The sequence below is a fragment of the Festucalex cinctus genome, chromosome 16, assembly GCF_051991245.1.
Source record: "Festucalex cinctus isolate MCC-2025b chromosome 16, RoL_Fcin_1.0, whole genome shotgun sequence".
Taxonomy (NCBI): Eukaryota; Metazoa; Chordata; class Actinopteri; order Syngnathiformes; family Syngnathidae; genus Festucalex; species Festucalex cinctus.
In genome coordinates, this window is record NC_135426.1 from 13,353,099 (window position 1) to 13,378,132 (window position 25,034).

General features: G+C 40.8%; 1 protein-coding gene across 2 annotated transcripts in view; it reads right to left on the minus strand.

Annotated features, from left to right (window-relative positions):
* Positions 1-25,034, minus strand: part of efnb3b (ephrin-B3b) — an 82,212-nt gene that overhangs the window by 52,062 nt on the left and 5,116 nt on the right. For both annotated transcript variants that reach the window (XM_077500587.1, XM_077500586.1), the window contains exon 2: positions 2,989-3,278. In XM_077500587.1, the coding sequence (XP_077356713.1) occupies positions 2,989-3,278 (290 nt within the window). The remainder of the gene's footprint in view (positions 1-2,988; positions 3,279-25,034) is intronic.

The window sequence follows — 25,034 nt, forward strand, 5'->3', positions numbered from 1 at the left end:
GTGTGTGTGTGTGTGTGTGTGCGTGACCTCCAATCTCCATCGATCAGTCTGGAGCTGGCAATTGATCCGTCTGAGCACTGTGTGTGTGTGCGTAGGTGATAAAGGTGTCAAATGTCGACTGACCTGCTCAGGGAAGACCAAATCAAGCTATAGTAAGGAAAAATTGATTTTTAAATCACACACTATGGCTGGGCGATATGGCCTTCAAATGACATCGCCGATCCTTTTCACAAAATCCGATTTCTGATTCGCAGCCATTGCTCCCCTTGGCTTAAAGAAAGTTGAAGAAAAAAAAGAAAAAGAAAATGACATTATTCAAAACAAGATCTGCTTTTGTTTTTCTTCCCCCTTGTGGGATTTACTTTATTTCTCCTGATACCAAACAAGCTTTGAAACTATTTTTTCCCGTCAAGTTTTTTCCCCAGCATCAACTTCCACAGAAATAAATTAAACTCACTTGTCGCTTGTTTGAAAAATGGTCACTAAATATAGCCAGAAAATCGCTGATTTGGCAACTCTGCTTCTGCAAACTAGCCCATTTATTTGCAGCTATGTTGTTAGTGTAAGTTAAATAAATATATTGGCCGACTTTTGCCAGTTTTTCTCCCTGTTGTAAAGTTAAACAAGAATTAAGAGAATATATCAACATCAAATGATTCTCGACACACTTGAATCGATAGAATTAGCAAATATTTGCTAACTGCAGCTCTAGTTATTATACAGTTAGGCTGCATTTTAGGCTCATCCTTAGAGAGAAATCCATAAAAATTTATCACTTCATGGATTCAAACACGACACACTCATGCGTATGCAAACACACAATCAGTCGGTGATTGGAATTTTATTTTGCCAAATATCGCAATTGGCATCTGGCTCAAAAACCGTTGGGCACCAATGGTTGCAAACAACAACTCGAGTAAAATTCCTTCCCTCCTCTATGATTTTTCTCACCACAGATGAGAGGAAGTGAGCAGACATAGCATGTGCGCACCTGAGTGCATCCCGCCTGCGAGGTGCGTGGGAGGCGAGAACCAAACAACTCACTCTCACTCCTGAGGTGTTTTTCCAATGTGTGTGAAGAAAATGAAACAGAGTAAAACAAAGCCCCCCTTCGGCTTCCGGAATGTTCCATCCCATGATGATCGCGCCGGGCCCGACTTGCCTTGATGACCTCATAATCAGGTCCCCGAGGGGCACGACAATCTGCTCCGAATTGAAAGCAAAGCGTGTTTTCATCTTTTGTGGTGACTGCGGAGTCAGACAATAACAATAAACGGCGCCGAAACACTGGATACCAAGTGCTTTGACTTGAGTCAGTCATATGTCGCAACTTCGACTTTGTATTACTGACACTACTTGGGCCAGTCGCACACCACACGACATGGACGAATCCGCCAGGAATGAACCATTGCGAAAAACAACGCCGACTGACCCCTGCACGGACAACTGTGACCCCGTATCGGGTTCTAAGGCTCCACATCACAACTTTGCACTGTATTAATTTTCTCGAACCACAAAAACATGGTGCAATTGTATCGGACGAAGTAGTTCGCCACAAAAAGAGGAAGAAGCAAGGGCTCTCTCAATTATTTCGATTGAGATTGAAATTGTGATTAATGAAATGATTCATTGATTTCAAAATTTTGTATTCATTCAACTACTATAACTCACCTCGTCAAAACGACAATCATACCCTCTCATACCCATTGATACCTGCACATTCAATACTTTATTCTTGAACACTATTTTCTTCGTCCAGTACAAAATGACTTCATAAATATTAAGTGATTCACGTCTCTTGCATTTCCACTCTGTTACGTCATTTATTGCACATATTCAAATCTTCCTTATTCGTTATCGGATTTATTTTATCTTATTTTGTTATCTTACTTTTATTTTTACAAGTCTTGTGGCTTACTGGGCTATTTATGATTTATCATTAGCGCTTTTTGAAGGTATATCACACCCGGAAGTCAATGCTAATTTCCATTAGCATGCCAATGGGATTTTACACTCACGTTAGCACTAGCACTGGCAATGTTTATAAAACTAAGTATGTCTTGTATTTAAACTTACAATGTGTGTACCGTATTTTCCGCACTATAATGTGCACCTAAAAGCCTTCAAGTTTTTCAAAAGCTGACCATGCGCCTTATAATCCAGTGCGCCTTATTTATGGATCAATACTGAGGTCTCGCTGTCAAGACGCTATCGGTGACCCTGCACGATCGGTGACGCGCATGCGCAGAAGATCCCACCATCTTGGATCGCTAGCTAATACTTTACCTTAGAGGAAATAATAAAACAGCTGTTTATTCATTTTGGGAGTGAATGGAGTTGTCAGAAAGCTGGTTTGTAATCTATTAATAAAGTTTGACTGACCTATCTGACTGTTTTGTTGACATTCCCTTTAGCGCAGCACCATCTAATGGATGCATAACGTAACCCCAGCCTCTACTGTAGCGCTTTATATATGGAAACAGTTTTGAAATATGTCATTCATTGAAGGTGCGCCTTATAATGCGGTGCGCCTTATAGTGCGGAAAATACGGTAATTATTATTGTCGTTAAACAGCTTAAAACACGCTCAAAGATGGCAGAAACACGCAAACAACATGGTGCAATCAGGGTACTTTCACAATGACGGGAACTTGCAAACCCACCGGGCTGTTCAACATATTAATTGCTTTTCTTTGATTCTGTTTTTAAGATCATGAAAAGGCAAAATCAAAAGAATGGCATGTAAACGTGTAGTCTGCACTGAACTTATCTTGATAAAAAATAAATACAGAAATACAAAATACACATATGTAAAGCATGAAGCCAAGCAAACGTGAAGGTTGCGTGTATGCGACTTACTCCCGCCTCTGCCAAACAAGCCCTCACAATCTCAACGGCCATCAGAATGATAAACAAACACAGTCGGGCTCAATCAGAAATCAAGCGTGCAAGCGTAATCACTTCACACACCCACATGGGCGCACTTACCGATGATGTAGTAGTCGTGCATGGTCTTGAACTCGTGGCCCCACAGGTTGGGCGAGAACTCCTGGAACTTGATGGTGAAACGACGCTCCCGCGTGGGCTCGTCGCACGTCAGCACGATGTTGGGCGCCCCCATCACCTCGCAGCGGTCCGCCTGGTCCCGCGACGACACCAAGTACAGCTTGTAGAACTCGTACTCCGGCGTGGAGCGGGCCGTGTCCAGCGGAGGGCAGATCAGGTCCAGCCGGTCCCCGATCTGAGGGTAAAGGACGTAGCCCTTATCGTCTTGGAACCTGCGGGGGGGACGGGAAGGAAGTAAAGTCAGACCTGCTGAAAACGTGTCGACTGTTTCGGAATGATGTGACTTCATCGGAGCGAAAACGTCAGAAGGCAAAACGCGACGCCGAGCCAATACGCGCTGACAGACACAGCCCAAACTGTTCTCGCATTCCCTCTGTTGTGGTGCCTTGTGCATTAAATATACACCATCACAAAGCACGCACTTCACATCTGTCAAAAAAGATTTTAAGAACACAGTGGAGCCACCGGATTCTCACAATTATCCAGGAAAAAAATGTAAAGTTGCGCAATTTCATGATGAAAGCCAAAAAAAAAAAAAACTCTTTGCCATGTGTTTAATTCACAATTACGGTAATATTGAATCTGTAAGAGAAAGTGAGAGTGAACCATTTTTATTGTATGCAGTGTGTATGCGAATAACCACCTTTTGCATGTTGTAGATCGACATATTTACGGAAGTGTATTGCATTCACTTGGAAAAAAAAAAACCTGTTTTTCTGACTAATTTTTTGGGGAGGGGGGCTTTGATTTTTTTTGAGTTTTTTTTTTTTTATTTAATTTTTCTGTTTTTTCTGAATTTTTTTTTCTGTTTTACTGAATTTTTTTTCTGTCATAAAAAAGGCAAAAAAATATTCAAGAAAAACAGGAGGAAAAATTACTCGTAAAAACAGAGGAAGGGGTGGATATTCAGAAAAACAGGGAAAAAACCTTATTTTAAAAAAAAAAACGAAAAAAAAAACAGAAAAAACATTACAAAAAACACCGACTTCTGTAACAAGGAAAAAAAAAAAAAAAAAAAAAAAACTACAAACCCCACCCCCCGCCTCCGGCCCTATACCAACTGCCTACGAGCTGTATATATGTCTCACCTGTGCATATACCGTGTAGTTTATACAGTAGTCACGAGGTGGGAGTAACAAGATGGCCGTCCTGACTTCAACGTCTTGCACTAGCGTCTATGGGCTATCGGATATCCAGTCATATACAGGTCAGTGGTCTGCAACAAGTCACTTTGAGTTCAAAGGTAACAAATAAAATAAAATACTCTGAAAAACAGAAGTTGATACTCTGTTTTTTTTTGGATTTTTTTGTTTCCTGTTTTTTTTTTTCCATAATGTTTTTTGAATAAATATTTCCTCCTGTTTTTCCTGAATATTTTTTTTCGGATTTTTTTTTTTTTTTTATAACAGAAAAAAATATTCAGTAAAACAGGAAAAAAAACACACAAAAAAACAAAGCTCCCCCCCAAAATTAGTCATAAAACATGATGGGTCCAAAGTGAATGCAATATGCTTCCTTCACATATATCGTAGATAAAAACAGGTGATTTTCTTTTTAATGTGTTTTCCCCTCCTGGATCTTAACTTTCCAGTCTCAGTGGAATCCTGAGCAACATTTGGGGCTTCCTTTCACTCTGCATCTCACCGGGTTTTTTTTCCCCCTCTACCCTCAGCAGTCAACAATGGAGCCATTCATGTGGCCACACTTTGAAACGCGGTGTGGTGGGAAGGGTTGGGGGGCAGAGGTGACACTGATGGAGTTTTGGGGGGTGTTAGAAAGGAGGAGGGGCTCGCTTTTCTTCTCCAGGCAGAAACATCATTTTTTTCACCCGAGCATCGACCTCGAGGACCCTTTGAGTGTCTCTTTGCGCCCCCCGCCCAAACGCCTCCTGCGTCCCAGATGCCCCTCCCGGACCGTCCACTTGACACATTGTGTGTCTTCTCTGCATAACATCGTGACGGACAGCTTGAACATTTCCAAAATTCCACAGCGGCAATCTGAGCCCACTGTGGATCCCGAGCCGGGCGCGCAGGTGGCACTGGCTGTGTGTGCGTCCATTTGAGTGAAATATGTGTGCAGGAAATCCACAAGGCACAATCGCGGGGCTCCTACACATTTATATAAAAAAAAAAAAAAAAAAAAAAAAAAAAAAAAAAAAAAAAAAAAAAAAAAGTCCAGACTTTTCAGTAAAAATCTGGCACTTAAAAATGTACAACATCATTCCATATTTTCCACACTTGCGTGACCTCAAAAGCCACGTCAAACTTCTTCATCCTTGAACGCATCACACCCTGGCAGGAGGCGGAGCCAACTGAGTAGGGAACAATAAATGACTATGGTGCTCTTTTTTTGTGGCGGGTTCGATTTATGGCGTCCCGTCTACATAAAGCTGTCCACTTTAATCTCATGGTGTAATTTCACACACGTACTTTTAATGTACACACAATGTCAAATGCACAGCAGGGGCGCTGGGGGGGGCAGGAAAGCGATCGGAGTAAAAATATATAACAGCCATTCGTCATTTACAACTTACGAAAATGAGAGAAAGTATGGAAAATATGGCATTTTTTTTGCATTACATTACAAAAACTGATTTTAAAAAGTGGTCACTTTGTTTTTTTTTCCTCACGTGAATGTGTAGGCTCATTTACAGGAGAGCCAGATCATACTGACTCAAGCAAACATCCTTATATTAAAGGGATACTTCATTTATTTAGCCCATTATAGCAATAAAAAGTTAGTATTTTGTCTATAATTAATTTGATACCTTCATTATTTTTCATGTACAATTAGTACCTTTAAAAGCACATTTTGCAACATGCTGTCGACTGAAAATGACATCACAAGGGCTCAGGTAACCAATCACAGCTCAGCTTGTGAATGTCACATGACCAAACCTAGAAAACAAGGAAAATATTGACCAAACTGTCAATTTAGTAGGGATGTAACGACATCCAAACGTCACGATACGGCATTATCACGATACAAAGCTGATGATACGATAATTATCACAATATTGTGGGGAGGTTGGCGATATTTAAAAAGGGTCACAATATTGTAAAAAAAAAAAAAAAAAATATATATATTATGCTTTTGTACATAACATCAATTTTGTGTTATTATTATTATTATGTTTCGTTATTATGTTGTAATTATTATGTTATGTTGTTAATGCACGCACACATTGAGTTCCTCCAAATATCGACTTGCTTCACAGGCATATTACGTTCCCCTTCATCTGACAATTAGTGTAGATTTTAAACATAGAAGGGCCAAAACAGTCCTAATGAAAATTAAATTGCACTAATGAAAAAAAAACAAAAACTAACCAGCCACAAGAGGGTGCTAGAAATGTACAAATGTAAATCAACCTGGCTTTTTCAACATATGTGTTGCATTTAAATACGGTGGACATGACGACGACGACATTTTGGCAGTTTTAATGTCACGATATCACAATATCGCACTTATCGTTACATTGCTACCATTTAGTTGACTAAAATTGCTTCTGTTTCGTCGCCTAAAATTGGATTCAAAAGAAAATACAATCAGATGACTAAATTATGACTAAACCTTTCATTAATTTTAGTCAAAAGACTATAACTAAAACAAAATTAAATTGTTTTGTCAAAATGAACACTGCTGGAATAATAACAATAAAATGTCTGCGTTAAGCATGAAGAGGAGTATTGTATATTAAAAAAACAAAAAACAAAACGCAACTTTGAGGAGAAATCTAATATTATTCCAGGTCTGTGCGCTGGCTTGACTCACTGGCTGGAGTGGCAAAAAGGCACGAAGCAAGAAGCAGCTGCTAGCATTTTCCGATGTTTCGCTGCAGCAATCAGAGAAGTGTAATGGGGAACAGATGCTCGGGAATATGTAATACATAGGAACACGGATTCAATTCCTTTCTCTTTGACACAACGTTCGCTATTTTTTTTTCACAAATGTAGTTTTTACCTGACTGTATGATATGAAGCAAGTAGCATTCCATTCAAGTAGCGTAGGTGATATTATACATATATACACATATACTAAACTTGTCTCTAAATAATCCATGATGTTAATGCCCTTTTATTTCGGATGGACAGACCGTTGTCCATTAGCGTGCGGGTCGGACAGGCGGCTTTAAATATCCATAATGGTTATTAGTGTCTTCATTAAAGAAGCATATACCCTGGAGAAGAAGCGCACAAGTGCTCTTTGAGTGTGATGGACCAACATTTGTTGCAGCAGGAACGAGAGACTTGTCATGGAAATTGATGAGCGTTCAGGGCAAAGCTTGGCCCAGATCGCTCACAACGTTTCTATTGTGAATATTATTACGTTTACGCAAGAGATGAAAATATCAGCGGCGTCACAACAACATCCATTCGCTGTGTATGTATTCGAAGATCCTCACTCCAGCGGTTGCGAAAAAGTCGCGTGTCAAGAGGGTCTTTGCTGGTGACCGGGCCGGCGGACAAGCGGAGGGGCGCGAGAGGTTGACGCAAAGTCAGCCAGAGCTGCGAACGAAGCCCGCAGGAATGTCGGTGGTGAGCGCGAGCGACGACAGCGGCGTTAACAGCTTCCATGTGGCGGGCGAGAAGTCGAGAGCAACGCAGACGGGAGGTGATGCAAGAGTGTGTAGATGTATGGTAGGTGGCGATAGGAAGATGTGCGTGCGTGAATGGTGAGCGGGCACAAAAAAACTCAAAGCATGTTTCTTAGTTATATAGCTGTAAATACATTATTAATTTGACTTTGTTTTTTGTTTTTTTATTCTAGTTTTTGCTGTTTTATAGTTTGAGGTATAACAAATGCAAAAACAAGTATTAATGTCACAATTTCGGATTTTTAATCCCACTTTTTTCTTAAGACCGATGCCAGTATGAGTACTCAACTCTTGAGTAGTCTTGCACCGATACCACAAGTATTTTGATACATAAAATTTCCCTAAAAAAACAATGACAGATAATTTTAAAAGACCCATATATCCCAATATAGTATTTTCCATCAAATTGCATGAAATCAACATCAATTTCTTATATTTGTATTTTCTCATTTCTAGTTGCTGATCGTAAAACGGCCCCGTGATGAGTACCGATACCCGGTATCGGCACTCACCCATCCCTACTGATTACATAACAAATATATTTTCCCTAGTGAAATCATAGTCTACTCTTTCTTTTGGTAGATTCTTTGCATCAAAATGCTCGAAAACAACAACAAATAAACAAAAAATAATTAATTACTTAATTTAAAAATATTTTTTTCCCTAAATATTGTAATTGTGATTTAATGTGACTTTTATTTCTTCCTTTCATTTTTCTTGTAACAAATACTATCAATAAATAAATCTGTATTATAATTTAAAAAAATAGATTTATTATACAAAAAATTATTTTTTGGTTTAAAACGTCCTCTAGGATTGGGGTTCACACTTTAAAGGGATACTTGACTCATTGAGCCATTTTCAGCAGTAAAAAGTTCATATTTTGTTGATAATTAATGTGGTAACTTCATTATTTTTAATGTAGCCTACAATTAATACCTTTAAAAAGTCATTTTCTACTTGCCGTCGACTGATGATGACACCTGTGCCGAGGAAGTCAGTAACGACCAATCATGGCTCAGTTTGCTAACCAAACCCAGAAAACAGGTGAACCGTGATTGGTCGTTACCTACTTCCTCAGCACAGGTGATGTCATCTTCACTCGACAACAAGTGAAAACGAAAATAATGAAGTTATCAAATTCATTCTGGACAAAATTTGAACTTTTCACTGCTCAATTGTTCACTGAGTCAAGTGTTCCTTTAAACATGGAATAATGTTATATTAATGGAACATTAAGCCTTAATATTTTATTTCACTGCTGTTCAAACATGAAACAGACTGCAACCTTTTTGTAAAATACGGCGGCTCAATTATAAAACCTGAAGTGTCAGATAAACACATTTTCATACAAATTTTACAATGTACATGGGCATGTTTCATGATGAGTAGGGGTGTTAAAAAAAATCGATTCGGCAATATATCACGATATTGCAGCACGCAATTCTTGACTCGATTCAATAGGTGGCCGAATCGATTTTTAAACATCCATTTTTGATGCAAAAATATTCAATAAAATATCTTCCTTATGGTTAGAGTTCGCACCTTAAGCATGGAAAAATGTTATATTAATGGAACATTATGCCTTAATATTTTATTTCAATGCTGTTCAAACATGAAACTGTCCTTTAAATACAGTGGCTCACAGTTATAAGGCTGAGGTTTCAGATAAATAATACATTCTCATACAAATATTACAGTGTGCAAGTTTACTGACTAGTATTTTCTAAATTTGAGTAAAAAAAAAAATCGCAACGATCAACTAATAAATCCGTATCGGGATTAATCGCATCTATTCGAATCGTGACCTATGAATCGTGATACGAATCGAATCGTCAGGTGCAAGGCAATTCACACCCCTACTGATGAGTATTTTCTAAATTTTAATTAGGGATAGATCGATTATCGGCTGGGCCGATTATCGGCGCCGATATTTAGCATTTTGAGAAATATCGGCATCGGCCATTTTGACGAATCATATGGCCGATAATAGATCCATTTTTTTTTAAGTGTTAACTTCAGGAAACTAATTTAAATGTAAATGTTTTAAAAAAGTTTTTATTTTCATTTTTGTCGACCCTGGGAACTCTCTGCACCTTCTGTTTTTGGTTGAAATTAAAACTGAGATAAGTAAAAATTTAATAATTTGGATATTTTAAAATGTTGGAAGACTTTTATTTCGTGTAGAAAAAAAAAACCCGTAAAAATATTTTACTAACCCTAAAAGTTGCTCAATAAACATATGCTTTAAAAAAAAAAAAAAAAAAAAAAAAAAAAAAAAAAAAAAAAGATAAGAGCTGGCGTTTGTATTTTTTTCCAAATTTTGATGTCCCTTTTTAGTGAAAATGAATATCGGCTCCAAATATCGGTTATCGGCATCCTTCACTACTAATAATTGGTATCTGTATCGGGCCCGAAAAAACCTTATCGGTCTATCTCTAATTTTAATGAAAAAAAAAATCACAATAATCAACTTATAGATTCATATCGGGATTAATCGGTATCGAATCGAATCGTGACCTATGAATCGTGATACGGATAGAATCGCCAGGTACTAGGCACACCCCTATCTTATAGGTTTGTATCCCTAACTCTAGTCATGGAAACAAGCTGCCCAACAGGACAGGTAGCAAAAAAAAAATAAAAAAAAATAAAAGTGATATGGCGCCCAGGGACTTTGAAGGTAACTGTGCCCTTGTCATCGCACACACATTTCTCTGACTGGAGGCGGTTGGGAATGCTGCAGCGTCTGTGTCACATCCAGTCAAAATCACAGCACAGTTGCAGGTTGGATCCATGCTGGATGCTTTGGCATTTGCAAAGAGCACGGGTGCACACGCACACACACACAAATGCACACGTTGTGTACCTCACGCCCTTCAGCTCCCATGTCGCGGTGCCCCCGCTGAGGGGAGCGCACGACGTCCGACACAATGCGGCAGATGAGCGCATCGCATTAAGATGAAGCAGCGTCAAGCTAACTAAGCAAAGGATGGAGGAGGATGTCTTTTTTTTTTTTTTTTTGAAAACGGCAGCCATATTCAGGTCAGGAGGAACTTTTTTTCCTCCTGTCTGCTTTTGTCGTTGCCATCATCATCCTCATTTGCATTCTTCCCCTTCCTGACTTAATTTTTGCGGGTGTGTGTTTTCATGTTCCCGCTGCCGCATCTGCAGCTCAGAACTTTTTGTTCACAGCTTCTTTGCGACTCTCGGCGTTGCAGACGCTCCGTGCTCGGCATCTCATCAACACCCCCCGCTGCCGCCGACGCCGACACCTTACTTCATCTTTTAAAATTCAAGCTTGGGAGAAAAAAAAAAAGAAAAGACGACGAGAATAAGTCAACAGCCGTGATGAGCAGACTGCTAACATGATGTAGGAAGTCTGCTTGAAAACTGGAATTGACAGAAAAGTGTTAAAGTGGAAGTAAAAAAAAAAAAATCTTTACATTAAAACGTTCTATGCACTCCCACTAGTCTAAACATGACATTCTGATTAATATTGTGTTTGTGGAATATCAATTAAGCAACAAAATCCACCCATTTTTATCCATCTCCGTGGGCGGCCATTTTGCGACTTGCTGTTGACTGAAAATGACATCCCAGTTGCTCAGGGCTCAGCGAACAAACAACCGATCACAGCTCACCTGTTTTCTGAATGCTATCAGGTCACGTTCGCAAGCTGAGCCATGATTGGTTGTTATCTGAGCCCTGAGCAACTGTGATGTCATTTTCAGTCAACAGCAAGTTACAAAATGGCCACGCCGGAGATGGAGAAAAACTTGACTCATTGAGCCATTTTCAGTAGTACAAAGTTAATATTTTGTCTATAATTAATGTGGTGTGGGAACGTCATTTTTTTATGTACAATTAATACATTTAAAAAGTAATTTTTCTACCTCCTGTCGACTGATGATGACATCACCAGTGCTGAGAAAGTAGGTTACAACCAATCATGGCTCAGTTTACTGACCAAACCTAGAAAACAGGTGAGCCATGATTGGCCGTGACCTACTTCCTCAGCACAAGTGATGTCATAATCAGTCAACAGCAAGTAGAAAATTTATTTTTTAAAGGAATTAATTGTGCATGAAAAATAATCTAAATTATCAAATTCAATCTGGACAAAATATTAACTTTAGACTGATGAAAATTATTCAATGAGTCAAGTATCTCTTTAAAGCTACTAAACGCAGAAAATTGATTGTCGAATCGCTATTGCCACCTGTGGCCAAAAAATAAAACTGCACAATCCCTTCTTCACGTACACAATGCGCACATGACATCACATCCTCAGACAGAGTTTGGGAAATTTGAACCTGTACAGCACTTTGTATACAGCAATGCCTGTTCTTAAAGCGCTTTATAAATAAAGTTGTGTTGAGTTCCCATTATGAACAGCAAAGGTACGTCACAGTGGCTGTATATTAACTACAAATATCGCGATACTTGCGTAGATAATCTATTTGGAGAAAGTATTACGATTGGTCGCAATATCGATATATCGTCACACTCCTAGTCTACATTTACATTACAAACCATTTCAGCTTTTTCAAATGTTTGTCTTCCAACTACCAAAACGCTTCCTCAACTCGATATAAGTCGCAGTGCATCAGACTTCCGAAGTCCCCGTCGCCGCAAATTGTCTTATTCCCAAACACGTCCGCTCACGTTGGCCACATGCCTGGAGGTGACCTGCCCAGCGCGTCGCGAGTCACCTGGAAGTGAAGCCGCTCTACGTCTCCCTAACAGCTCCACTTTGCCCACATCTGCTTTTTTGGTTGTTGTCCTTGCCGTTTTTTTCTTTCTTCTTCTTCCTGTGGATGATTTATACAAGTCTGGATTGGTCCCATTAAGGCGCTCTAGTGGAGGTGTGCGACGATGGAGCACTTCGGGTCCTGACATGCGTGTGTATGTGTGTGTCACATACTTAAAAGCCCCACTGAGGTTTTCCCAGTTGAAATGTGTAGCACACATACACACACACTTAAATGGATGGCGGCAGCTGGTGTGTGAAGAGTCTTTGAGCTTCAGCTCGTTCAGGCCGACCACCTCGCTAATTTAATTAGGTCACCCTGTGCTCGCCAGTGTTGTGGCGTACACGCATATGTGGACACACATACGCATATATACACACGGGAACCGTCCAATCGTTTGCGAGGTGAGATGTTGATCCTGCCGGTGCCCCTCAGAGGCCACAGGGTGCAAAAGCGTTTGAAACTTTAGCTAAGGACGCCTCAGCTCCTGCTCAGTCGGGGCCCCGGTGTCGGGAGAGCGCTGTAATCCATCGCAGGTCCCACGGGACCACCAAATATGCGCCAGGAGACTCGTGGGTGGGATGTCGACTTGAACCCGAGCGCGCTGAGTAAACTCGCAAAAGAGCACTTTGGACTTGAAAGGGAGAAGAAATGCGAGCGATTCCTCGAGTACCGTTGTAGAAAATGTAATGAAGCCAAAAGTCACATACATTTAAGTGTTGAAGGCATGTGAGGGGCGGGATCAAGTGGCAGTTCCAACTCTGATTGGCCATTTACCACGTGGTAATTATTCAGTTTAATTCTTAATCCACAGATGCAATATAATAAAAAAAGAAGACTCTTTTCTCCACTCAAGGCCACATCATTAGGTACCCCAAACCCAATGATTGCGTTTGCATCCGAGCAGGGGCGCTGAGGCTGCCGTCTCACGTTCTCATGCTAGGCAGACGCCGGCATCTTGAAGCCATTTGGGCCTCAAAGCCTCGGCTGCCTTCTTTTTTCCACGTCAACCAACCCCTCCACCCCCCCACCCCCAAGTCCCAAAAGCCGTCTCCCGTCCTGCGCTAAAGGAAGTTTTAAGCGCTTTGGATGACAGCAGTACTTGCTTGGCGCATGGAAGGACACACATGGTGTACCTGTTTATATAATATACATTGTAGGGATTTTCAGACCGATAATCAGGACAAGCATTCATCTCGAGTAGTCACCAACACCAATACCAAGAACTAATACCACTAGTAGTTTTAATGCAAAAGAAATTGCCACACAATAGATAGATAAATAATTTCCGATATATCCCAATATAGCATTTTTCCTTATAGTTGAACACACAAAATTAATAGCATTTTTTTTCTTATAATTTCTAGTTCTAATCGTAAAATGACAACGTCATGAGTACCGATATCTTGACATAAGGCCAGGTATGGGCCCGGTACAATATCTGTTATTGGTATTGGCCCATCTCTATATGATATACATTGTGCCTCTGGGAATGCATTCAACAAAATCTGCTTGGTCAAAATAACCCAGCCTTGGGTACTGTACTACACACAGAATCATAAAAAAAAAAAAAAAGTAGCATTTACATTCCAATATGATATTGAATGTCTCACGTTACAAATTTATCAAATTAAGAATTTTGTTTCCAGAAACTGTTCATGTGTAGAGACCGTCAGCAAAACTAAAAGAAGCAACAATTGTTCATGCTATCGATGACGGAACACACAGCCAAGGGTGAGGCCAACTTCAAAATAAAATCTTTCCAAATGCAGTAATACGTTGACATTCATGCCTTGGATGCATTAAAAACGCCGTTTAAATAAAAAAAATAAAAAATAAAAAAAAATACTTAATTATGCTGACATTGCATTACATGGCGCCTGTTTCCAGCATTCAGAGTTAGCATCTCCAGCATTAGCTAGTTGCTAGCTAGCCTGCAGCAAACAAGACGGCAAAAAAAAAAAAAAAAATCAGATTACTTTTCAAAAGCAGTTTAAGAGACAAAAATGACTCGGCACACATCGATGCTGTCAGCCTGAACAAACCAGGCTCAAATGTGCTTTTAAGACTGACGTCACTTCATTTCATCAATCAAACTTTATGGGAATTTATGTAAAAGCTCACACAAAAATAAAAAATTCTGAAGATTAGTCAATATTAGTAGTAAATAACAAGCTTGGGAATAAGCGACAAGCCTTTTTGATGCCCCCAAATGAATTATCAATCAATTAATTGTCAAAAATATCAATCTCTCTAAAATTAGAGCCAATTCAAAGAAATGGATGTCATTTTTAGACTCATAATTACTCAACTCATTAAAACGTTTTTGGCACTCAGGAAAAAAAAAGTTGCGCAGTATAATAAATGATACCAGCAAATCGGGAGACTGTATTATACAAAGAAAAAAAACAACAGCTTTTTAAGGGTGATTTTTGGGGGCGTTTTTTCCCGGATGCATATTAAACACAACATTTTATGGTAACCCAATCTGTTGGTTTGTTCCTTCTCACGCAATGGACTATTCCATCTTGTGTGCAGACTTGATTCAGTAGTTCGTCGTGTCATTTAGTGAGTGCGCCATCACCAGAGAGAAAATATAAAAGTGAGCGGCTTCAGGTCATGAAAAATACCATCCACTCCTGTCAAGATATTGATAGTGCTATCGGTGTCGGAATGTGTGTGCGTGCGTGGGAGTGCGCTTCAGCCACTTCTCACCCACTTTAACTCCTAAAGAGGAGTGTGAAAAAGTCAGCCGCGCTTGTGAGTGATGGGGGCTGTCTAATTCATGGAGCGCTCCACAGGTCTGTGGGTCCCACGGAGGCATCTTTTTGGCCAATCCGAAACTTCCCTCATCTCCCGACGCACACCTGCCTCCCCACTCCTTCATCCGCACCTCCCTTCCTATGCTGCTTCATCCCCCTCATCCTCAACGCCTCCCCCCCACAAACCTCTCTGCCTCTGTTTGAAGCTGACTGTTTGTCTCCAGGGTTGGATGATTGACAGCTGAGAGAGAGCCAGGCAGCTCTCTGGCGACAGATAAGGACTTTGGCTCTATTACTCACTGGTTCCCACACACACAAACACACAGACGTGCACGGGTCCCGTGCTGCGCCCCAGTTCGGCAGGGAGCATACCGACCCTATTTGCATTCGGAAGGGCCGTGTAAAATAAATAAAGAATCGGATGAATCGAGGAATAAATAGACAGGAGGCTCGGCTGGGGAGCTGTGCGCAGATGGGTGTGTGTTCATTCCCAACCTCTGGGCTCCCGAGCGGGGAGTGTTGCAAAAAAAGCAACCCTCAGTTGAGCTCGTGCACAAACACACAGTCAAATATACATGAAAAGATTGTAAAAGCCCAAATCATGATGGAGATGAAGTGTAAAAAGGGTGTTGAAATACACTCTTAGTCCTCCCTTTGTTTGACAGGCTCTCCCAGGAGGTTTTGTTGCCTTCCCGCTAACTTTTTTTTTTTGTGGAGCTGATCTGTTTTGAAATTGCCGATTGACAGCCGAGAGCGACTGGGTGCCGCTGATGCAACGTTGCAGAGGAGGGAAAAAGGATGGCCAAGAGGCTGCAGTCGAAGGTACAATATACCGTAGGCCTACATGTGTACTGATGGGAGAAGACAGTCACAGCTGCTCAATAAATTGTGGTAATATAGTCATTTTTCCTAGAATATAAAGCTTTTGTATAAATAGTTCCTCATGGAGTGACGGAATACAGTGGTTATTTGAACTTATTTCAAACTATTGGTATTTGCTATGGTGACTACTGACTAGACTAGTGATGTCACGATCGAATCTTTTTAAAATAGACTATGTTGTCGATTATTCCATCGAACAATCAAGTAATAAACCCATTTTTTGTGTGTTAATCCACTAAGGTTGGACATATTATCTTCTATACATATGCATTATAACACCAACAAAATTAGCCTATGCTAAAAGGGTAGCAATCGTGAATAGCATTAGCACGCTAGAGATTACCACTTAAGGTAAACAAACATTAACTAGCATTTAGTTCACACATACACCATTATATCTACATTAAACATGTAATAGTGTCATAAAAATCACTTAGAGACGATGCTTCAACATTTTTCTATGAGTAAACAAGGGTAGAGCTAGCGGTTAGCTACATGAGGTCAGCAACTTCCTGTTCCTGTCTTCTTCTGGGCAGGTTTAGTGCGTGACTGCCCTCTATTGGTTAAGTAATGAACACCTAAGCCTGAGTGGGAGGTTATATTTTGGTATAATAAATACTTTTTAGGACGTTCAGAACTTCCTTTCCTGTGTTTCGGGGAAGCTTAATGTGCTGTATTTTAGTCAACCTATTTTACTTGGGCGACCTTTATTTCCCCAGCCCTAATGGCGACTACCTGAGAGAGTGGGAAAGCTTGAACGCTGATTGGCTTTCAAGATGGCCTCTCCCGGATCATCCCCACCATTGGGTGTGAGAGGTCACGGGTCTCGCTTGAGTGCTGATGCTGCGTGCAGGCACACAAAGTAGATTAACACTCACAAATGCAGGAGGGGGGCAGAATGGAGGCAAGGTTTTGACCAGCGTTTTGTCACCCCACATCCCCACCCGCACTCTCATCCGCCGCCCGATTGGCCGAGATGGCGTGATCTGTTGCTGGTGGCGCCAATGAGAGGTGCGTGCAGTCGGCGGTCAAACGGGATCGTGCGGCAGTCGGCGATGTCGCAGCCCAGTTAGTATTCATAGCCCGCTAATTGCAGGTTAAGCCTGGGGCACATTCCTTCAACTTTTGATTTGTTTTTTTGAGTTGACACCTCCGTCCTCCCGCTGCACTCTTATCACAGAGTTCAAAGTTCGCTGCAGCTTGACACACTCCTTAATGTCTTTTGCCAACTCAATTGAAGACAAAAAGGCAATAAGAAGCAGAGGAGCAGTTGCGACATGAGGTAGCATTCATTATTACAGGTGCGGAAGTGACATTTGATTGACAGCTGACATATTTTACAGTATATGTTTCGTGAGTGTCTAAATAATCATCGGAAATGAACATCAATGGAAATTGGGAACAAATCCACCCATAGAGACAGCACAGTCACACAATTCAGGTGCTTCTGGCCACTCAACATGGCTTGGATGAAAATCACGGGTCCATCTTCAATGGCATTTGGCATTTTTTAATCTCCCATGAGGCCTTGAGGTTGAGTGAGAAATGTGCCTGAGGGCAAAACGGAGGCTAATTCACACTCAACATGGAATTATACTGTTTCCACGCATGAAGCCTCTGAATAATTTACGGCACTCAATGGCTGGACATTATTCATTCGGCGCACACATAAATGACGGGAAGCGTCTGGGCTTGGTGCAGAGTCGGCCGCGGCCTCGCCAGCCCCTCAGCGCTGCATCGCTACATCAGCAACCAGGTCAGTGCGGCGGTAACTCAATTAGTTTTTGAAATTTAATGAAATGCCAATCCAGCCCACCCCAAAAATGAATGTTATGCTTTTTAATAACGAAATCTAATATATAAACATGTATATGAAGATTTGAATTGATTTTTTTTTTTTTTTTTTGTAGAGCAGTTTTGCTAATCAATAGTTGGGTTTCCATCCACCCATTTTTATTAAAATAAAACTGAATGTAAATACTAGAAATAAAAAAAAAAAAAGGGTACAAAAATCGCAAAAAAAAGTTTTTACTCTTAGAGGGGGTGGATTTTGAAGCGTATCAAAAAAAAGAAAATGCGAATTTTGGATATGGAATCGGGTTTTGCGAATAACCGCGGATAAGACTGGATACACGTCACACGTTTTGACCGAATATTACGTCATATGTATGAAAGCAATGTCGGACGATAATGTAAGGTATGTTTGGGGGGGGCGGGGTGATGAAACAGAAATCTTTTTGGAATTAATTAAAGAAGCCGAATATTAATGCAATTTTAGATGGAAAACAGCAAATAAACGCAACAGTTTATCAAGCATTACAAAAGCAAACTCATACGAAGTCAAAGCACGGCAGTGCCTTCCTGTTCTTCTTCTTCTTTTAAATTACTGGTGGATCACATTTATATGGTGTATACCGCCAGCTACAGGCTCAATATTCGCAAAAGAAGAACAGATGGAAACGGGCATTTTCAGTAAATTGTTTGGATGCAAACCCACCTACTGACTTCATTTGAGGGCAACTTTCTAATTTTGTGGTGCATTTTTCCAGAAAGTCCTTTTTTGATTTTCAAAATATGCGCTTGCATCCAATTGAACCAAATCGATTCGTTCCACCACTTTGAAATATATCGAGATACGTATCAAATCGTCTTTTTATTTTGAGAGATATACGATATCTTAGAAGGAATTGGCACAATTACAGTACTGACAAGTTAATTCACATGTATGTCAAATCACAATTTAAAAAAAAAAAAAAAAGTCATTGCATCATACCCCTCTAGAACTGGGCCATACCATATCGAATCAAATTGTAATCCACTGAGTCGAGCCAAATATAATCATTCCACTCTCAAATCAAACCGTGTTTGAATCAGAGCGCACCGCACGTAATGACAGTGATTTGTGGAAAGATGCACACCCATATTATATATATATATATACACACATATATATATATATATATATATATATATATATATATATATATACATACATACATACATATATATATACATACATATATATATATACATACATACATACATACATATATATATATACATACATACATATATATATACATACATATATATATATATATACATACATACATATATATATATATATACATACATACATACATATATATATACATATATATATATATACATATATATATATATATATATATATATATATATATATATATATATATATGGTCTATTCCATCTTTGTGATAGACGCTCAGGCTTTTCTGTACATCTCAACATTTGTTCTCATTTTCCTGAAAGTGAGCGAAAAGGAGGAGGAGGACGAGGAGATGGGAGGCGAAATAGGAGCACTGACATTAACAAGATTGCTTGTTAAGGAAGGTGGAGAGCACGGGGAGAATGGCGGGGGCCGTAATTGGCTGGAGTTTTTTTGAAAAGGCGAGAAAAGAAAAGACAGAATTGGGTTTCCACGCCCGCCCGGTGTGTAAAAGTGTGTGCGTGTGCAGGTCGACCAGATGAGAGGCTAAAGGCCAGACACACCTTTCAATCAGGTTGGTACAATGGGCCGGGCCGGGCCGGGCCGAGGGACCCCCTCCTCCCTCCTCGCCCTCCACCTTCCAGGACAAAGACACAGTGTGCAACACAGATTTGTGGAGACGCAGGAGTTGCTGCAGTGTCAGCAGGGATCATGACACGAACCGATTTCACACGGCCGGTACACACACGACCTCGCTTTACACCATGGTTCTCAAACTGGGCTCCCTTGGGGGTCTTTGGGACATAAATAATTAATAGGTATCATTTAACAAAGTGCATAGTTACATATGAGGTGCACCAGTAAAACAAAAAATAAGCCTGAGCGAGACTATTCCACGTCTACCGAATATAAAGAATATAAACTGTTGGCTAAAGACTAAAATAAACGTCAATGGCAGTGAATGAGTTAAATACATCCCTGGACCCAATAAATAAATAAATAAATAAATACATAAAAAAAATGAGAACCAAAGCGTCCAAAGCTCACACACAAAGTCACATCTTCCTCAGCGCCGTCCAATAAGCCGGCACTGCCAGGAGCTCATGTGCACAGGCGAAAAAGCGCTTTGCATTTCTTCGAGACGCGCCAACAAGACGAGTGCATGTTCGTATGTGTGTGTTTGTGTGTGCCGGTGTAAGTCAGCGTAATCCCTCGCCGCGGGACACCCTCCCCTTCTTCCCGTGCCAGATGAGGGGGGGATACGCGGCCAATTTCAACAGGGGAACACGATGCCAAGCGCAAACACGCCGTCATGGGCTGCCATGTGATGTCAAGCCTGTGGGACACACAGCGCGTGCCACCCGTCACTCCGACAAATTCAAAATAACGCTAATGTTACTATAACTCTGTCTTGAAATTACAGTTTGAAACCGGCTACAAGAGTTAGCATATCTACAAATGGTAAAATATAAACTAGACTCACATGTGAAAAAAAATAGCTAACAAGCTAACTAGCTATGGCTAACATCGGTTCATAAAAGTAATACTAGTGCATGTTCAATGGAATATTGGAATATTTTGTTCGTGGTGATGATACCACAAGACAACTCACCAGTGAGAAAAATTAGCTAACAAGCTAACTAGCATGGCTAACATTGGTTCATAAAAGTAATACTCGCGCATGTTCAGTGCCATGTTGGTGATACTTTTGTTCATGGTTATGATACCACAAGAATCTGACAACTCAAATGTGAGAAAGATGAGCTAACAAGCTAACTAGCATGGCTAAAATCAGTTCATATAAGTAATACTCGGGCATGTTCAGTGGAATATTGGTGATATTTTTGTTCATGGTTATGATACCACAAGAATCTGACAACTCACACGTGAGAAAGATGAGCTAACAAGCTAACTAGCATCAGTTCGTAAAAGAAATACTAGTGCATGTTCAGCGGAATATTGGTGATACTTTTGTTCATGGTTATGATACCACAAGAATCTGACAACTCTCTAAAATACAATAAACATACTTTGTCACAATACATAAAAAATGTAAGGACTTTATTGCCCATGTCAATCACAAATCTAATACGGAACTTCCTCCTACACGTATAACAGACTTCTGCGGTGAAGTTATACTTTTTTAGTTCTGTTCACAGGTAACAACAACCATCTCAATTAAACATATGCTAAAATTCCAGGAAAAAAGGTTACTTTCGCAAATAGGTGAAATGTCGAATTGTGGATATGCGGCGGTCTATTTCACAGCACTGCTTTTGTTGCCGCAAAATAAGGAGCTAGCATGAAATGAGTAGATCATTGTGTAGCGTTTCCTACTAAATTCACACAACCACACTAAATACACACACAGAAGCTAAGCGCAGGTTTATTCCAGCCTAGGGGTCTGGAAGCAATGCTGGCGGATTAGCGGCGAGGCCTGCAGAGAGGTGGATGGCTGGAGGTGGGAAGCGAGGAGATGGACAAAGATTAGGGAAAGACGGCGAGGGGTGTATGGAAAAGACGGCTATGAAACGGTTAACCCCGCAGTTTATAGCACGGGATGGATTATACCTCTCTGCGCCCCCTTCTCCAATCACTCCATTGTGTCCCACTATGGAAGTGAAGAAGGCGGGTGAGAGAAATTCCCCGTTCTTTCTCCACGTAAATTAATAATATGAAGTCTCTGGATCTGGATCCCTCTCAGCTTGCTTTATCCTTTTATTCCCCACTTTGACGCTTTATCTCAGTATTCCCGGCTCCTATTATTCCCTCGGTTATGCCGGAGTTATGGGAGTGGATGCCTGCCTGCATGTGTGCATTCAAAGAAAGCACGACAGGCTTTGAAAAGGAGGACGAGGGAGGGAGGGCAGATGAGAGATGGACACAAGTGTGACAAAGGGACCGGTGAGAGGGATGGAGTTGGGGGGGATGGCGTCATAGGAGCCCCCATGGGCGCATCTTTTGGACTCTTTCAAAGCATAAACCCTTTCCCAGCATCCTTTGCTTGCCTTCGAAAAGTGCATGGACTGAAACATGACATCATTACTTGCATTATATGCCTTTCAATTAGATGATGATGACCTCATCGAATACATTAGGCCTACTCATGTAGTACAGGGCAGTATAAGACCCAGTGTAAGCGCAACATAAACTGTCAAGTTGTCAATGGTGATATTATAGAGCTGTCAAAATTAAAGCATGAACTCTGGAGATTCATTTAAATTCATTAAAGCGTTAAAAAAAAAAAATAACTCTGTTAACTCTATGCAGCCAAACTTGGATGAGTCACTGGCGGGAAGATGAATAAACATGGATAGTTTTGCCTGATGCTTGATGGAGAACTCGAAAGTAATTTGGCCACTTTGCAGAGCCAAATTCAAATTGCATATTAGTTGTACGTCCTTGGAGTATCTTCTCAGAGCAAAATTCCCTGACCAAGTTACCTCCACAGGGCCTTGCAAACCAATGCTGCGGGGGTGTGGTGCTCGTGAGCAGAACTAAACTTGGAAGCAAGAAGTTCTGAGTTCTTGTTTGCGTCAATTTTGATTGTTTTGTTTACAGTTGTATTTTACAGAATAAGTATTCTATAAAATGGTCAAATAAAGCTATTAGAGCATCTTTGATTCTAAATATACTTCTATTTGATGATTTTAAATTAATTCCAAGATTTTACTCAAGCAAATATCTGTTTGTTTCAAGCTTTGAAGACAAAAGTAGAGGCAGAAGTAATCGTGATTAATTATGGAAAATTGGGAGATTAATGAGTTAAAATACTTTAATCGTTTGATAGCACTAATTATAACTTAATGTTTATTGGCGTTTTTGTAGAATTTGAGGGGTTTGGAAAAGAAATTAAACTTTTAAAGGTTCACAACTACTGTTATATCAATGCTAGTTTCCTTAACCCATCTATAGTGTTTTCCATTGTGTGTTAGCATTAAGCTAGAATTACACAAGTTATGTGGTTTGATTACATACATGCATAATTCTCTTTGTTTCATATTTAAAATTCATCTTGGAATGGCAACTAACAGCTTGAAGTTGCTTGTTGTGAAGTTCCCTAACGTAAGTGAAGATGAGGACAGCTCGTATTGCGAAAAACTCGTAAATCGAGTCATTCGTAAAACGAGACGTGTATTAGCTCAAAACGCAAAACGGAAAAACCCGTTATGGAGTGTGTGCAGGATCGGTGGAGATTAACCCCTTGCCGTCCGACGACCGGTCAAACTAGTCAGATTGAGGCAAATGAGATGCACAAAAAAAAAAAAAAAACGCCCTAAAAGTAAATAATCAGGATGCAGGCGGGCGAACCTGTTCAGGATAAAGTAGAAAAAAAAAAAAAAAAAGCACTAAACACAACAAAGATAGCGAGATAGAAGGGGCAAGGAATAACAATCTTCCGACAGCATTTGATACACGTGATATTGTTCCCATGGCAACCAAAACATCAGTTTTCCAAGCAGGAAGTGCAACAAAAAAAGAGGGCAGCAAATGAAGCAGAGGTGGAATGAAGGGGTGAAAAGGCAAAAAGGGATAGAGGTGAGGGTGAGGGGGTGCATAGGGCCAGTCCAATGATTCCTAATCCCCTTACAGACAGCTTTGTTGAGTGATTGACAGCCTAGCGCGCCACGTTAGAGCGCAGGACATGGCGGGGGGGGTGACCATTACTAGAGGGATTATCTCTCCCCTGGCTTTACAACCCACCACCCCCACTCCACATCACCTCATCACTGCTTGATAGGGTCAAGTGGTTGTGGCCGCTTTCTGTTGTTTTCACGCCCAAAACTGCCTTTGTCTGCCTTGTTTTGCAAATAATGGCAGCAGTAATGACAGCAGCGGTGGAAGCGGCGGGGGAGCGAGCAGGCATGTGTTTGGGGACTGTGGGGGAAGGTGTGTGTGTGGGGGGGGTGTACCCAGTGTACACAAACAGCCCACGCAGACTCGTATAAAAGTCCTCACACCCACGCCTGACGAGCACTCAAACTACCACTTTGAAAAGGTTGTTTGATTGTCAGGCCACTGCAGCTAGCTAGCGTCGTCATGCCTTCCTACAAAATGTGTGGGAAAAGTTCATGAAAATTCCTTTTCTGTCCCCAGTTCACACAAATAAGGTCAAGATTCTGTGTGGAAGAACCAAAGGCGATTTGGGCATGCTTGGAACACAGCACTGCACATCCATCAACTCCACACCAAAGAAGGAGAGCGCTAATAACTCCGCCCACTCTGACCCTTTGTATCAGCATTCTTCTGCGGAGGGGGGGAGCAAAGAAAAAAAGAAGAACCAGGCCAGTCTGGGACACTGCAGTGATGACTTTGTAACAGAAGAAGAAGAAATGTGTCAACATTTTTGCTCAGAGGATGTTATTGAGAGGCCGTCAAATTGCACAACAAAACAGAAAAAAAATATTGGATCATCTGTAAAGGCCATGTGATTTTGGTTAAAAAGTCGTCACCTCTCTCAACAGCGCCGCATATAAGCCTCCAAAACGTAATATCGTATTTATGACACGAGTCCCATTCAAGTTATATTTAGTACAGGAAATGGAGCGTGAGTTTTCCGAGGTCGCGGCGCAACAACGGTGGGTTAACGCCAAATCCAGATGGGCCGCGCTCTTTGGAGCACTAATTACAACTGTGCGCACACACAAGGAGAGAGTACAAAGCCTGCGGAGCTCATGAAGGTGGAGAAGGGCTGTGAGGGAAACCAGCTCATGAGCATGTTACCGTGGAGACGATTGCTCCTCTCGAGCTACGCTGCAACTAGCTGACATAAATTCACACCTTCAAACCTGCGATCATAATTGGACTGCTCTGATTGTCTTCGAGGACGTCAAGCAACATCAAAAAAGGTAATCGTGTGAAGTAATTCTGAAAAGGCCCATTACAGACTGTTAAGATAAATGATGGGTCGCCATGGCAACAACTTCTCTCCCTATTACAAGTCTGAGTACAAGACACATGTGGTTGAAGCTTTTAAACTCTTTCTTTCCCTCCAACTTATTACA